This window comes from Lepidothrix coronata, unplaced genomic scaffold (assembly GCF_001604755.1).
Source record: "Lepidothrix coronata isolate B3197 unplaced genomic scaffold, Lepidothrix_coronata-1.0 Scaffold16, whole genome shotgun sequence".
Taxonomy (NCBI): Eukaryota; Metazoa; Chordata; class Aves; order Passeriformes; family Pipridae; genus Lepidothrix; species Lepidothrix coronata.
The window spans coordinates 7,362,791-7,379,488 of record NW_016690196.1 but is presented as its reverse complement, the minus strand read 5'-3'; the positions used below and the strand labels follow the sequence as shown (position 1 = coordinate 7,379,488).

At 38.9% G+C, this 16,698-nt stretch overlaps 1 protein-coding gene across 2 annotated transcripts in view; it reads right to left on the bottom strand.

The window, feature by feature from the left end:
* Positions 1-5,056: 5,056 nt before the first annotated feature.
* ZFAND3 (zinc finger AN1-type containing 3) overlaps positions 5,057-16,698 on the bottom strand; it is a 134,227-nt gene continuing 122,585 nt past the window's right edge. For both annotated transcript variants that reach the window (XM_017806778.1, XM_017806779.1), the window contains exon 6: positions 5,057-10,646. In XM_017806778.1, the coding sequence (XP_017662267.1) occupies positions 10,492-10,646 (155 nt within the window). In that variant the 3' untranslated portion in view covers positions 5,057-10,491. The remainder of the gene's footprint in view (positions 10,647-16,698) is intronic.

Here is a 16,698-nt window from a genome sequence, read left to right as displayed (position 1 = left end):
TCCTGAGGAACGCTTTGGTCTTTTACCCAGAGGTTGGGTCAGTGACTAAAACTTGCTTCTTCAGGAAGCTCTGTGTCCAAGATGATAAAATAGGCACTGTCAGTTCACCAAATGGAGGCTGGTTGATGCTAATTTTAAAAAACAAAGCAACTTCCCTTGTTGCATGCCAGGAGGACATTCCACCTAAGTTTTGCATCCCATTCCACCCCCACCAAACTTTCCAGAACCATCAAATACCAGGACACCATGCAACTTTGGTGGGATCTAAGAAGTAGCCTTGTGTGGAGTGTGGGGGTCCCTTCACTGATCTTCACTTGACAGATCTTCAGGACCTGAAACAAGACTTGAGGGATGGGGAGAGGGAAGTTTTCATCATGGCCTTCAACAGTCTGAAGTAGCATTGGGACTCCTACTTTTTTTCCTTTCTCTTTCAGTCAAGGCTTTCAGTCAAGCATTTGCCACAGTGCTGATCTGCCACTTGTCCGAGGAGAGAAAGTGGGTGGATGTTATTGCAGAGGAGATCTTAAACCCTTTCTATTGCTGGAAGAGAGGGTCTGCAGAGTACAGGCAGACCATGGCCAAGTGGTGTAGGGGCAGAGCATGGAACTAATACAGGAGATGCCTCACTAGCTCCAGCACTGCACCAACGCTGTACTGCCAGTATTATCTTACACATCACTGCTCTTCTGTCCTGCCTATCTACCACAGATAGTACAGGAAATGTCTCAGTGACTTCACAGTAGCAGTGGGTTGTACCTTTTTCTCTGCAGAGGGACTGGTGCACAGGTCTCGGCCTGGCCTGGCAACTCTGAACTTCTTGATACTGCCTATGACTTCGGCGTGATGAGGAGCTTGTGTGCCAGTCACGCTGGGGATGATGTCTCTCTCACTGCTTTGACACAGTATGGACAAACAGAAATGGAGCTTGATTCTTTTATGTGGGTGGCTGTGGACTGTAACTCAGAGCTGGCTACCACAATCAAATAAATTTGGGATAAGTGAGAGCTTTAGAGCCCAGTATTACTTCTCTCTCTTTGCCAAATTACATGAACTAATTGCTGAACTGCTTGCAGGGGAAGGCTGTCATCTGTGATGAACTAATGGCTGTGTGAGACTGTCCTGTGAGCATCGTAGGCTGGTTGCAACTTGAAGAATGTGACTGTGTTTCATATTCTCAAGAAGGAAAGATCTTTTTTATTTTTGGGGGGGAGGAGGGGTTGTGTGGTGTTTGACTAAGTCTTAGTTGCTTGGCTTTTCACCAATACAAAGGAAGTTGTTATGCTTCTTGATAAGGCCTATGTGCCAGCAGAGAAGTAAAACAAAAGATGGTTAGAACAGCATCATGTAAACCCATTATCTGTTGCAAACCTTTGAAGTTCAGCCGCCTTCATGGACTGCAAGAGTTGGCGTGCAAAGCTTGTACTTTTATTTGTCTGGCTCTGCTGGCACAGACAGGGCCCCAGCAGCCACAGATAGCAGACCGAATAATTTGTATGTAACAGAAGCACGGCACAAGGAATGTGTCCCCTGGCTGAAGTGAGAAAGTCACTTCATCACTGAGGTTTTCTTAAATTGAAGACTATTTACCTGGTAGCTCTTGACTAACATCCTGATGAATTCTGTGCAGGAAGAGTTTACACAGGTTCCTTGGAAGAATTTGCTATTTTAATTTCTCTGTTTTTCTATATTTAGGCAATCAACCCCTTAGCCATATGCTCTAAAATAAAGGATGAAAATTAGACATTCTAAGACTTAATGCTTTCCTTCTTCTCATATGCTCTGGAGTAGCTGTTATCTAGTAATGGAATTACACAGTATCCACAAACTGTAGTTCACAGTTAAGCTCTCTCAAACAGAAAATTACACCAAGAAATCCATAAACAGTAAGAACAGCAAGGGTCAGACTGTCTTACCATGAAGAATTATATGGTGCAGAAAGCCTATTACCTTTTGTTCTTTCTGCTGTTAATGCCCCAATCTCGACTCCATGGAGCTTTCTGAGAAAACAGAAATGTAATGTTGTATTTGAAATGCATTTCCACATCAGAATTCTATTTTGGTACATTTTACACAAAACTGTGTAATTTTTATAGTAGATATTTAACTCTGATATGTTTTATCTGCAGACTGCTCTCAAAATGATTGATCCTCCTTGCCTTTACTCTAGAAAGATGCTGAATGTTGGCTGAGGAAAACTGATCTGTGTTGATGTTAAGTGACTGAATCAGGGCTGGTGTGAAATAAAGGCATTAATCTTTCTGCCTTGCTGGGTGCATTCAGACTGTATAGGGCCTAACATTTTTTTTCAGTTCCTGTGGAATGATTTAAGTTCCATAGGCTTGTTGAATTTTTTCTTACCTACCTTTCTGCTACCAGCCAAAGGCTGGTAAAAGAAAGCCACCCCACAATGCATAATTCAATCACAGATCAGCACTGTCTTGTTTAATACTTTTATCTCTTCATAAACAATTTTATTGTTTCACACAACAAACATGGTTAGAAAGAGCAGGTATAATATACAACTTGATTGCCTTCAGGGACTCATGGATAGGTTCTGTGACTCCTGAGATCTTCCAGGGCTTGGGAGAGCGGAGGTGCCACCCCAGCTGCTGAGCCCATGGACAACTGGCACGTGCATGCAGCCGAGGCAGCAGAGTTGGCTTTACCTTTATCATCCAGACGGAGATCAGCAAAGGCAAGGAACTGCTTCTGATTCACGTAACAAGTTTGACTTTGGTCTACTTGACCCATGGTTTCTGTGTCAATAGAATCTGCCTGTTTCAGTAGCTTTTAAAAGTGGAGAATTGTCTTCACGAAGCTTGATGTAAAGAAACTAAACAAACCCACAGTATCAACCACATGCTAATAATCTTAAATCAATCACTGTGATTGATGTTTAGCACTACTGGGCAAATGAGTGATAGCTTAATATTTTATCCACAGAATAACAACATTGGGTTAAGACTGGCTTAATGGAAAGGAACAATTAAAGGCAGAACAAAGAGAGAGATTTTTATTCTTGGCCTGGATGGGTATTTGATACTTGCAGAGGTGGTATTAAACACTGCCCGCACATCTCCAGTGGCTGCAGTATCAAACTATCCCTAAGGTTCCTCATATTGAGAAAGTCCACAAGACAGTTAAGAGAAAGGGAGAACGGATTTAAATTGGAAGTAGAACTCAGCCTTAATGTTATTTGCTACACTGTATTAAGACATCTCTAGGAGTTTCATATACTAAACAGCAGCAGTCATTTAACACTTTCATTACAGATGGAAACAGCTACCAGCAATACAAGCCTCAGTACCTTTAGATGTGGTCATCTCTACTGTTATGTTGTCGTCACACAGACTCTGCCTCTCAACATGACAATTTGATTTGGAAGTGGGCATTATAGTTAATGAGGGAGATTTTGCAAAAGGGATGATGGCGAAAGCCCAGAAAATCACAGCAAATACAGACATCAAGGCCTGCATAGGTACTAGAACAGGCCAACAGGTTAAAGTTTCAAACAGCACATAGGACTTGCTGCCTCAAGCAGAGGCAAAGTATTGCTATTGAGGTAGCAGCTGAAATACAGTCAGCATCACCGAGCTGATCCTACACACACACACACTTCCCTTCATCCTTCAGAGTTCTGTGCCCCTGGGACAGCGTGACACACACTACTGAGAAAGATCAGTAACCCAACTGTGTGCAGTCACTCAAACCTCTCAGCTGTTAGGGGGGTGTTTTCAGTGGAATTGCAAATGAACATAATGGTGATTCCAGGACTAAGTCTCTAGCAGTTAATAATGATTAAACTACACCTACTATTAAACAGGCAAATTGAGATATGGGGACATCTCCCCAGAAGACAAGCCAGACAAGGACTGATAATATGTATGTGGGTGTGCAGGAAGTGAAAGCTGGTTTTAGTCCAGCAGCATAATTCTGCTACAGCCATTTGATGTCCCAGGGGATTTGTGTGTGTTTATGTGTCCGTGTATGGAAAGATCCATTTGGAACTATTATTTTTGAGAAGACCTGAGACCAATCAGTCAAAAAGAGAAAACAAGTGGTATGCAGTGTGACTTAAAAATAGCTGTATAGCTGTAAGCGCTGCTTGTCTGATGAGTATTTCCACCTAGAGAAATATTGGGGGGTGGAGGGGGAAGGTGTAACCAAGGGTAAAAAGTCTGCTTGCAGACAGAATAAAGGTTACACCTCTAGCACATGAAAGACTATCCAAATGAGCAGGATTCATGCAAAGCTGATATGGGTGGATGAGCTAAAACATTTTTAGGCAGCCATCCTCTTAGCACTCTAGTGTGGACAAGAACAGTTGTGATGGCCACAGCAATTAACTTTAACTTATTGGAGCTCATCATCTTCCTCATGCTGCTGCTAAATGCAGTATGTTAAAAGATGCCTCCAGAAACCCGCTAAAGCTTTCAGGAATCTAAACCAAGCGTATATAAACACTGCAGGAGAAAGTGAGAGGGAGAAGACAAATTACTGCTGGAATGAAGAATGAATTTAGCTTAACTCTAGCTCAGACTCTTTTCTCCTTCCTCTAAGAGTCTTGCATTTATTTGCTCCTTTGAAAAGCTGAGAGATGAGACTAAATGTTTCAGGAGCTAACAATGAACCTTTCATTTAGCTTGCTTAATACAGCAGTGCTGATCATGCAGGCCTCTTTCAAGGGATGATAGAATGCTGTGCCTTTTTTTTTTCTTTCTTTTTTTAGGATTTTTTAAGGCTAAGAGCCCCTGAACAATCTAGGGGGAGAAAATCACCCCAACATTTTCAAGTGTTCCTTCCGAGAACCCTAAAGAAAGCTCCTTCTGGTGTTGCACCTCTGATGCAGAGTATGACTTCAACACTTCACTTTCACAGATGTCAACTTTTTTTTTCTAAAAATCCTCTAGTTTGAATGCGGTTTTCCATCCTAACTGAGCAGGCTAGTAGAGGAAGTGTCTTCTGCAACTCAGAAAAGACTTGAGGGGACTAAGCAGCAAGGAATCAGTGGGTGTCATCTGTCCTTTAGTGTGAAGGGAGAGCCAACAGACAAGAGTAGGTCTCTATAATTTTATTCTCATTACTTACACACTCACTGCACCGTGCTACAAGTTATTAACTCACAGCATCCTACTGCACGTTAGGCTTTGCACAAACCCAGCAGAAAGAAACATTCTGCTTATGCTTAAACTATTGCCATCAACACTTGCTACTATCTGAAGAACAAAACCCTTTTGTTAGAGGATGCAGTTATCATCATCTTTAAAAACTATATATAATTTCAGTAATCTTTTCCTAATGCTTCAGATGCATGTATTGAATTTGAAATCATTTACAGTTAGTCTTATAAAGTTCTGCTTGTTTTTCTTCTAAAGAAAATAGCAGCATATTGCAAAATAGGAAGGTCCATTAGTAAAATATGTAGTTATTACTAAATAATCCATCAAAAACGTTTTCTAATTATGACGGTCCCATTTAATTTCTTTGCATATAACATGTTGCAGACTGGACTCAGACACAGGTATATTCACAAAGATAAAGCAAAATAGTTTTCTGTATTACCAAGTCAAAAAAGTTGGTGCTGTTTGGCAAGTAATTATCTGCCTCTTTACTGTTTTATGATCTGAGCTGAATGGAAGAGGAAGGTGGATGTGATCACTAAGCACTTATCACTTGGCACCCTCTGCTTTTATGCCTTCTTTCCTCCTGACTGACTTCAGATTGGAAGATGAGGTGTCCAGAGTTTATGGGAAGGTGTGTTTGAACAATATCACAGAACTGCAGTTCAAAATCCCCATAGCTCAACATCCAGAACAGGTAAATTGTGTCTGCATTATGTCTCAGTTAACTGAAGAAACAGCCTGACACTGCAGTAAAATACAAGGAGGTTGTCACTTCTATATACCAACATCTATATTTTAATCCACCCAGACCGACATGTAGGGACTTGTAAGAACAACAAAGTTGATTTATTTTTTTTCCTGTGGGGAGTACTGAAAAGCCAAAAAGAGGAACATTCAAGCAGAACTACTTTCAAATGCCCAGCTGCACATGCTGACTGCCCCAACAAAAAGGAAAAATGAATGAAGACTAGGAAGAGAGTCCTTCTCACTGATGTCTTTCAGAAGTGGCTCTTCCCACCAGCAGCAAAGTTTTCTGTCCCAAAACAGCTGCTGATAGTGAGAAATAAAGCTCACTATTGCAAAAGTTTACCATGTAAAGCGTACACTGTAAATACTTATGAACAATTTAATCTTATGCAATCTTTTTGCACCGTGGTCCTTTGTGTAGTAAAGTGTGTACTGACACAGTCTTAACTAAGCATCAGTTTATTAACTGGGTCCACTAGAATTGTATCCTTACACAGCAGCTCCTGCCACAACAGTTTTTGAGTTGGACTACAGCTTACTAATGTTTATATTATTTTTGTTCTGTGTGCAGAATTCTAATCAGGTATTTGAGTAATGAAATAAACCATCTGTTGCCAGTAAATACAGTTCATTTTAAATAGTGTGATCTTAAATGTTTCCATTTGTTTTCTAGGTATAAAAGTTTCCAGGAGAACACAAACTTATTTCCACCATGAATTGGCTTCAAGCTCATTGTTACATTAAGGGATTACTTTGATTAGACCTTCTCGTTGCTGTTCCTCTGATTACTGACAATTTCAGTAACTACAATACAACAAAGAGAACGTTAATTCATTTGTCTGGGCACTTAACTGTCTACACATCAATTGCCAGGACAGGTGCTGTCAGATATTCCACTGGCACATTGCTTGGAGTCTATTATAAAATCTGTATTTTTATGACTCCATTAGTATCAGTTTTCCTCCCCAGTGTGTCTCTGTACTGAAATAATCATTGTAAGATAACAAAAAAAGTGCTTTTATCTCCTAGAGATTTATATCTAAGTTGTAGCATAATCACAGAAGGAATTGCTGATGGCAGAATGAACTGACCACCACAGAGAGTACAAAGCTAAATATAAAGAGGACATTGTATTCGCTAGGTCAGGGGATTACAATTTAGCCAAAAGAAAAGTCATGCAAAATTCAAGTTTTGAATGTATTTATCACCTTCCATTGAGTAGATAAAAGCAGTTAATATTACTTTTGGACTGCTACAATTGCACCAGGACTCTTTTCAGGGTGTTGCCTGTGCACTACTGAAGAGCAGCTCCTGTTCTCAGGTACCTCATGTTACAGTTACACTGCTGCTCATTCAAGACACTGAGCTGCTTCAAAACAGAAATGTCTGCAACTAACGACAGGCTCTGGCACAGCAACCTTCACGGGCAATTCTTGTTTATCCTTGAAGCCCTGGCTCACAGCCAGTTGTAGGTTTGAAACTTGATGAAAAGGCAGAGCTGTTTTATGTAACTTACCTTTACTAGAACACAGCCATCTTGTTCAAGAATCATGAAGAGTTTTATAATTGAAAGTACTCCATGAATTTGAGAAAAAAAATGCATGTATGTGTCCCATGAATCAGGCATAATTTCAATTCCAAATAATTTTCAAAATTGTTTTTAAATAATTATTTCTATATTCTCTCTCCCTCTGATACACTAAATTGTTTTTTAATTAGCCTTGTGTTTCTAGCATCTAAATGATTAAGAAACAATAGTTATTCCTCTATTTATCCATCAGGAATACAGCTATTCTAGGTGAAGTTGTCAAAGTGCATGAAAGAACATTTAAGACATTTTAATGCCAATGATACAGTGTACAATATGCATTCGATGTAGAGAGTATGCACGACTTATTCACTTGACTACTGTATCTAACCTCAAAGTTAAATGGACCAAATTGGATATAGTAGATTTGCTTATAAAACAAACCACTAAAACCCAGCAGGCACACTCTCCTTCCCTTCCAAGCCAGCAGAAAATCCTGTCCACCTTTCCCCAATTGTAAATTCAGCTTGAAGTTACTGACCTAATGTTGGTATTTTCTCCATTTATATTTCTTACATAAATTTACAGCAGAAGTGGTGCAAAATAGCATGACCTGTTGGAATAGGCAGAAAGGAATTCAAACTTTAATCTGATTGGTTTAATTTTTTTTTTTAGCATGAGGAAAAAGAATAAAGTTACAAGGTTCTTTTAATATTTTCACAATGTTAAACTAAAACTGAGCTCTAGGCTACATGTGTAAGTAAATCTAGAACACAAAAGGGTTAAATAAGATCTTCTTTTAAGATACAAGAACTTAAGCTTTCTTTACGTTTAACAAACTTCACAGAACAGATACTGCAAAGGAACAACCCCCTCCCCAAATTCTTGCTTAAAGTGAACATTGTCCATAATTCACATAAACTTTTAGTGTTCTCTCAAGAGCCACCTTGAAACCATCTGTGCACTTGTAATGAGATTAAAGAGAATATTAAGGAGGAACAAAATAGCATCTTCAGTATTAATGCAGAAAAGTCTTGTGTATCAATCAGAATGCCCATCGAATGCTAGGATAGGATTTTGTATGAAAAGAAAGTGCGTATCACAGCAGCCGCCAAAATTCATGTTATTTTAACTCCTCAAAGCAAATGTAAATAATATTCTTGGACAATCCCTCTCACCAGGACCATTTCCTGAAAATGCAGCACAATTCAGAAGATTCTGCTGCTGGTTTCATATTCTTGAATAACAACAAGAAAAAAAAACAGCTTGCCTTTCGGATAGCTTGCATTTATGATGATGGGACACTTCTGATGGTTAATGCTGATACAGTCAGATGCTGTCTGTCTGGAGAGACACATATATATATATATTTATATTCTTTTTTAATTAGTTGTCTCCTTGTTAAAGTTCCTAAGTGGCTACCAAAGTAACAATATAATTTGGCCTATAATGAGTTAATTACCTGTAACAAGTAGAATGGAGGATGACTCATACAAGCTCACTCCCAAAACACAGGGGTTTTTCAAGTGACATGTCACTTCACCCCCTGGATGTTTTAGATCTGCCCAGTATTTGAAGATGAGACAGTCTTTCCCTCCCTCAGGTTTTCTTACAAATTTACCCACTTGTTAATAACTTACTAGTAGACTGAGAAGTTAAATTCATTCAGGATTAAGCTGGGCGACATCGGTACAGATCCTTTTTACTTGCAAAAACCCCATGTGCAGCAGGAGACAGCCCGATTATGAAGTCTGCTCTTTTGTTTCCAAACTGACAAAACTGGTGCGATTCGGCTCAGCTCAATGTGACATACCGTAATACAGAACCATAGGTCTAACCATATCCAGAACATTCTACTCCATGTAATGCTTTTCACATCCACTTGCTATACTTGCTTTGCGGGCAGAGATTTTCTTGAGAGCGTTCAGCTGCATAGAAGGAGGGCTGGTAGAGCCCATTTGATTATCTCATTGACACTCTGGACGTGAGGAACACAAACTCATTCTGGAAAAGGGTGTTTTACAGGTTGTTCCCCAATACTGTTACTGAATTCCGTTTGCTACAAAATGTCCTTTTTTTCCCCAATATATAAGTCTAGCTACAGAAAGTCAGTCTGTAGAATCCAGCCATGGCTACTGTGCTGTGAATTAGCCTTATTTGATCAATTATCAGATACCTGCACTTAGCAAAAGGCAAACAAGAGCCAATCAGGTTTCGGCCGGTGGGAATGGCTGCACTGCTCAAGGTACGTGGAACCTGCTCACACAACGCATAGAATCTCTGTGGATGCCATGTAAAAAGTATGCACCATTTACTGCTCCGGGATGGAGCTGGCTTTAAAGTGAGATCATAATTTAACAGAGAAGAAAGAAAAAAAAAAAAAAAGAAAAAACCCAAAACCCTGATAGGTTCTTTATAGTAAGATACATATAAAAATTTTTCATAAGAATCTCTGTCCCCCTTTCTTTTTGGCTTCCTGGGAAGAACCAGAAAGGTGTTCCTACCCCAACAGAATCCCTGATGCTGGTGACACTGCCTAACTCAAAAGCCACACGCAATGAAGGCACGAGTGACCAGTCAGGTCTTCTGGGCTTAAGCAGCTGCAGTTGCTGCTCTTAGTAGTATTTCACCTCCTCAGGATTCACTAGCAGTGAAGAGGTGAAAGGCTGCACATTAAACAGTTTGTCTGAAAGCCATGTGCATAGCAAACTTTTACACCAGCTTCTATACAACTATTTGTTTTAACTCTGCAGCTGGAATGTTTCCAGCATAAGGCTTTTAGAGTGACTCCAGCAATAACAGAAGCCTTTGGATTTTTCTCGCTTTGTTTAAATCCACTAGCCATACTCAAAAATAATATTTCTCCATGTTTTATTTTTATACGGTGGCTAGCAGGCACCTTAGTAACCAGCCAGAAATCAATCTCAACCACCATCAACCCCTAAACTACAGTACCAGGACGGTTGGCTAAAGAAAGGAAACTGATTGGCTGTAGTCTGAAACTTGCCTAGTACAAGGTGTCTGGCTGACTTTGTCCTAAATAAGGCTAACATTAGTGAACTAAGAGAACAGCATTTGGTTGCAGTCTTGCACTCAGGAACATCCTTCGCCAATGCGTTGGCAAGATCTCCCTACTTTCCGATCCAGTTTCACCATTTTCATAATGGCTTCCTCACGCCCGCGCCCCATGTGGTCAAACGTGCAGTCATGTTGTTCGGGCAGGCGATGTAACATACAGAACACGTAACCTGCCGTGGAGAGGGAAACAAAAGATACAGTTAGGGACTCGGCTTCAGTGGTGGAATCTTACCTCAGTCAGAAGTGAAGGATCCCCACCTACCAGGGGATTACTCAGTTCTCAAAAATCAATGCCACCTTAAAGTTTTTACTTGTCTTCCTTACAGGGTATTAATAAATATTTGATCATTTACTGCATTTTGCTGATCATTTATCAACACAGTACCAAAGCTCAAGTCATATCAGATTTGTGGGGTTTTTTTGTCATCCTCTCTTCTTACAGAGGAAGCCTCCAAAATCATCTAAGTTAGGTATAGACAGATAGTAACAAAGCTAATGCTTTTGGGTTTTGATCATCTTCACGGAAATCATGTCTACTTTTAAGCGGAGTTGGTTGTCATTTCTAAAATTCATGCCTATGGTACTCTAGGTTGAACTTCCAAGCAGACATTTAAGTCAGAACTGTTAAATTTAGGCACCTTTCTTCCTCCTCACTGCCAACATTGGCAGCGACTGCAGGAGAGTTCACTGCTCCTTCACTGTTCCAGTTTTCAGAAGCTTCTCTTCGTGAACCATTCTGACACTAACCACAGGGGGGAACAGGCATTTGACACAGGGCCATGTCATGCCACATCATCTTGCTCTGTAGCTGAAAAGATGTAAGTTATTTTCTCTTTGTCTAAAGCTAGTCAATGTTATCCAGCTTTCCAGGGAGCATGTGACTTAGAAACATGTCAATACTTTTTCCTGCAGGTGAGGAGGGCATCTTCCAGAGCTACCACTTTCTAGCCTACAAAGGAAATCAGCTTTTTTCTTTTTTGTCCGTAACACTTTGTAACAGTAAAGAAATTGCCTCAAATTTCCTACTTCCAAAAGTAACGTTAACTAGCAATAAGCAGTATTAAGATGATATAAGAGGGAAAAGAGTCACACAGTTAGAGGGCTCATGCAGCCCACTGCAAACAAAACAAAGTATGGTATTGCCTCTATGCTGTGATATTTTTACTGTCTGATGGTACAAAGGGCAACACACTGCCTCTTACTTGAGTGCTTTACATTACTGCTGCTCCTCGAATGCTCAAAAGATACCAAACCCACAAAACAATGGTATTGGAGAGATGGAAAAGGATAAAAATGAGTGAGTGAATAATTGTTTGCGCATATATACGCAGATATATAAAAAAATACATGCACGAAGTATTTCAAGTTCCTGGACTATAAAACGTCAACTGCAGGAGAGAACGACAGGCTACCTTTATGTTAGGGTGATTGTTAAAAAAACAGAGAGGGAAAAAAGTATCACATATGGAATTATTAAAAAAAAAAAAAGAACAAGAAAACCGGGTTTATCGTTGCTCTTTGTTTCAGTAGCATCAGGCTGTGAAAAGACATGACTATTATCTGTGGCTGGCTTTGAAACTCAGTTCTAGGAACAAAGCAAGAAAGGCAAGTTTTCTGTATTGGTATATACAATTCAGAAATATGGATGGAAGCATGCAGATTGAATTGATATGTATCTTGCCCCTTGTGATCATTGCCTCCCATCTCAGTCTGGGTCATACCACACTCAAATGTGACAAATACCTTTCCTGAGGTGCCAAAAATTCAAAGTCTGATTGTTAAAATGAAAACATCCTTGGACTGTAGGTTCAGTACTGAACAGGCATTTCACTCAATTCTTTCTCACATGGTCTGAAGGCTTCCCTTACTTCTTGAAATAAAATTTCAAATTGCTGAATCAATGTCCACTGCAGGTACAAGAATACATAAACACCTAACTAGATGAGCTCGAAAATGAAGTTCATCAGCTTATCTGCAATGAATGTGCAAGAAGTAGATGCACGAAACCCTGCAGATATGGACTAGGCAGGAGGCATCTCAGTCCTTTATATGTAAAAACTGTTTTTTTAAATCCTGATGGTTTTACAGATCCTTTCCAAGCATATGTAGAAATGCCATCTAATACTACCTAAAAGAGATCTTGAAAATTTATACAATCTTCTACATTGCTTCAGCAAGACCCTTTTGAAAGTTCTATAAATCTAGTAAAGAGGTACATATACAACATGATTTATCACTTTTGAAAATGACCTTTCAATTGCCCCATCTTCTCACCTTCTACAAAGCCTCCTGTCTCTTGCAGACCAGCAGAGCTTCATGATGTTTCTTTCTACATTGCCACCCCCAATACAATCTATTCTGTCCTTTGATGTATGTTTATTTCTTTTTTGAACACCTTTTAGTTCTTTTTAGAGCATGTTTTCACATAGGAAAATCTGTAGTGTGTACTACATTTATTCCATGTGATACATTATTTATTTTTTTTCTCTTAGTCAAGTATTTTTTTATGCAGAATTTCCATAACTGTCCACAAAAAAATGACAGGTCATTTTCATTTTCCCAGAGTATGGGAACAGCATTTCTAATTTCAGCAACTAAATAATCTAAACCTGTTATTAATATCTACATATTTAAATATGTACTGCTAATTAGAACAGACAGTACCTAGTGAAAGAATACCCAAGCACATTTTGAATGTTACTAAAATAGTTTTGCATATATTGGCTGATCTTAAGGAAGGGGGTTTATTCTTTTTGAATTAGCAATGCCGATCTTCTGGAAGCTCCATTTCCAAAAAGAGAATTCAGATCTTTAGTTTCATTGCTTCAAATGCCTAGGTCACTTCAAGGATTGGAACTTGTATTTTTGTATGTTTTATTTGAAATTTAAAGGACTTTTAAACACTGTTATATAGTAGCTAATTGAGTGACAGTAGTTCTGGACATTTTTTCATTAGTTCAGAGTGGATATATTCAATTAAGTTATTACTGCTATATCCACTCCTTATTTCTTCATTGCTTTGGAAATCAGAAAGGACATTCTGTGGTCTGCGTGTGTACAAATGCCTGATGTCACATCAATGCCATCAGTTTTTACAAGAGTTCCATTATTAACTTGTGTATTCTGGGGCAGAAGACCAATATATGTACTTGTATTTTGATCCTTAAAGCCAATCCACATTTAGAAGTGAAACATTTTCTCCTGAGAACTCTGCTTTTATAGTTATTAAGTAAGTTAGATAAATGAACTCTTGCAGTGCATTTGCTGTTAAGTTCATTATGGGACGGTATCAAACACAGGTTGTCTCCTCTACAGGAATTTACTGAGAAATGCTTCTTTTAGCACACTATAACTAAAACAAAATAAATAATGTTCTGCTAGGGGAAAGAGCACTGGAAAAGGGAATCCATCTGCCAACTAAAGTTCGTTTACCCAAGTCATCAACCAAAACCATGCCAGACTTCCACTCCAAGCATAGAAGATTTCAATCTAGTAAATGTAATAATACATCTCACTGCACTGCAATTGTTCTTTTCTGATATTAGAAGTAAACTATGAATCACCTACTCCTCAGGTCTCCAAGGCAAACATCTTGGAAAAACATTATGTAGTGCCTCAAAACATCTGAGCTCCTCTAAGCACCCCAGAAACTACTTCACAATACATCATCAAAAAATTCATTTCCGTTTCATCACCAGAGCACAAATGGCTGAAGCCATAAAGCAGTGCACTATCTCTGCCTTACGGAGGAGTCATTCAAAGGAAGCTCAAGATTGCATACAAGAAGCTGTGAAGTTGCTTTCATTAGTCCTGAGGAACCTCCTGGGAAAGGGCAGTTGGAGAGGACATAATACAGTCTCCCATATTCAAGACCGGAGAATATCACAGACCTACAGTTTCCTGTGCATGGCTGATGATGAAAAATGATGGCATATTCTTCATTGCTACATTCAAGAACACTAGTTAGATGGGAGTATGGAATGACAATAAGCAAATGTTGCAACTCAAACCTACACTTAATTGTTAAGTTTTTGTTTTCAAATTCTAAAATCAGTAAGCAACTTAAATACCAATAAAATGATAAGTGAATATTCAGAAAAAAATTAACTAAATAGCATATTAATCCTCAACATAAAAGTCAGATTGTAATTTTTGTGGGCCCTTGATTTTATTTGAATTTCTTTCTTTTTGTTAACTCAACAGAAAGTAGTCAGACTTTCTGGAATGTGGCACAAACGCCTAGCAATTGGATTACTGCAAGCTACCAGTGGAGAAGTACAGCACACTGGTGGGACTACTCTAGTGGATGTCCTTGGCCAGGCATGGAGGTTCCAGCCTTTGCTAATGTACTGCTGGAGAACTTCCCACTGTTACATAAAAGATATAATAAATATAATGATCCCTATTATGTGAATAGCATTGTGACAGAAGGGAAACTCCTTTTTCTCCCACCCAGAGATTCTGGTCCTGATCTCATTGATAAGACATTCAGAAAGCTGCTAAAAGAAGACAGATTGGTTTGAGTGCATGGTTTGAAAAGTGGTGAAAGTGCCAAACAAACTTATTAAAGATTTACACAGCTTACACATTTACAAAGTGACTATAAAGCATTTAAAAGCATCTCTGTTGGAAACATCTTGATATACATTACCTAAAAAGTTGCTGTCTGCTGCCACAATTACTCTGATATTCAGTATATTCATACTTTTGTTTTTGAAGTATAGGGAGCACATCTGGACTCTGCCACACAGTGCACGTGTCACATGGATAATTCGGCAGCTCCACCTACCAAAGAAAACTGAACCTCACGTATGTAGAGGTACATTTTTGTGCTTCTGAAAGCTAAGCCATTCAACTATCACTGCTGACAGGAAAAGACAAAGCCCTTCATTGCCAAGTACCATCAATCATCTTAATTATTCACACTAGACATTTATGTTTTCATTGCATGCACTAACTGCTCTGAAGGTTTAGTTTTCTATACTACAGTGACTCCTCTTGATTTCTTCGAAGAAACTCCCACTAGTAGGTAAAAGAAAGTGTAGTCAATATTACCATAAAAATCAGAAATTCTGGTACTTCAAAATCATCTTACTTGCCCACTAGTATTGGTATTTATCATTTCCATTCCCAAGGCAAAAGTCAGAAGTTCAAAACTGTCAAAATTTGCAGCTTACACCATTTTCAAATTTTATTTAATAAACAACCTGTTAGCATAGGGTCCTATACAAACCCTATTTTAAAGCAGTCTTTATAATGACACATAAATAATGCTGTGCAGAATTCTGTGCTGTGTCCTTTGACTTCTTTACATTCTTCACAAGATATTTTACTTCTCTTGCAAATTTGAAATTCTAATCAACAGATGTTCAAACAGAACTGAAAAATATCTTGTAACTTAAGAGTTGAAGATGCTATAAAAATTCTCTACCAAAGATATATTATCTAACAAGGAAGTGTGAATCTATAAGCAGATTTCTGTGCAAGAACAAATTTGAACATCTCTTTCAAAGATGAACATATCTACAGGGTATCACACAGCACAGCCACACCAGGCAGGTTAGCCAACAGAGATTAGCTCATGCTGCCATACATGCTGCTGCAGCACTGTTGAGAATAACTGGACATCATTCTCTGAAAGTGTCTAGTAATCCCCAAAACAACATTTATGCATCTCCCCCATCCCTTCAATTGGAAAAAAGAATTTAATATGTTGCAAATTACACTAACAATAAAGCTATTTTTTAAAAAGTGTGGGAGGGAAATACTCTTTTTTTAAAGACATGAAAGAGGTAAGAACTAAATGGAAGAGTAGAACAAATGACTACCAAGATACAAAGCAAGATCCTCAAGGCTTGCACATAGAGTAACTCAGAAAACACTTGCTCTCTGGTTTTCAGTATAATCCAGCTTGCTCCCCTAGTGTTCTGCAGATTGTGCAAAAAGAACATGCAGTAATGGAAGGACGTGAAAGAGCACTATTGTCCAGACTAGCAAAACGTCCAGTGCAGCTTACATGCACTGCTGTTTTGCAATATAAATATATTCTAGCTTGCTGATATCTTGTATAATTCTCCTTCTAGCATATGCTCTAATTACCTCTTCTCTCTCTTCTATGAGGAATGTTCTGCACTGGCATTGTCAGCTTTCATTTCACACCTCAAGGAAGTTTCAGTTTTACTGACATTTTCTATAAAACCAAACCAAACCCCACTAAGCTAA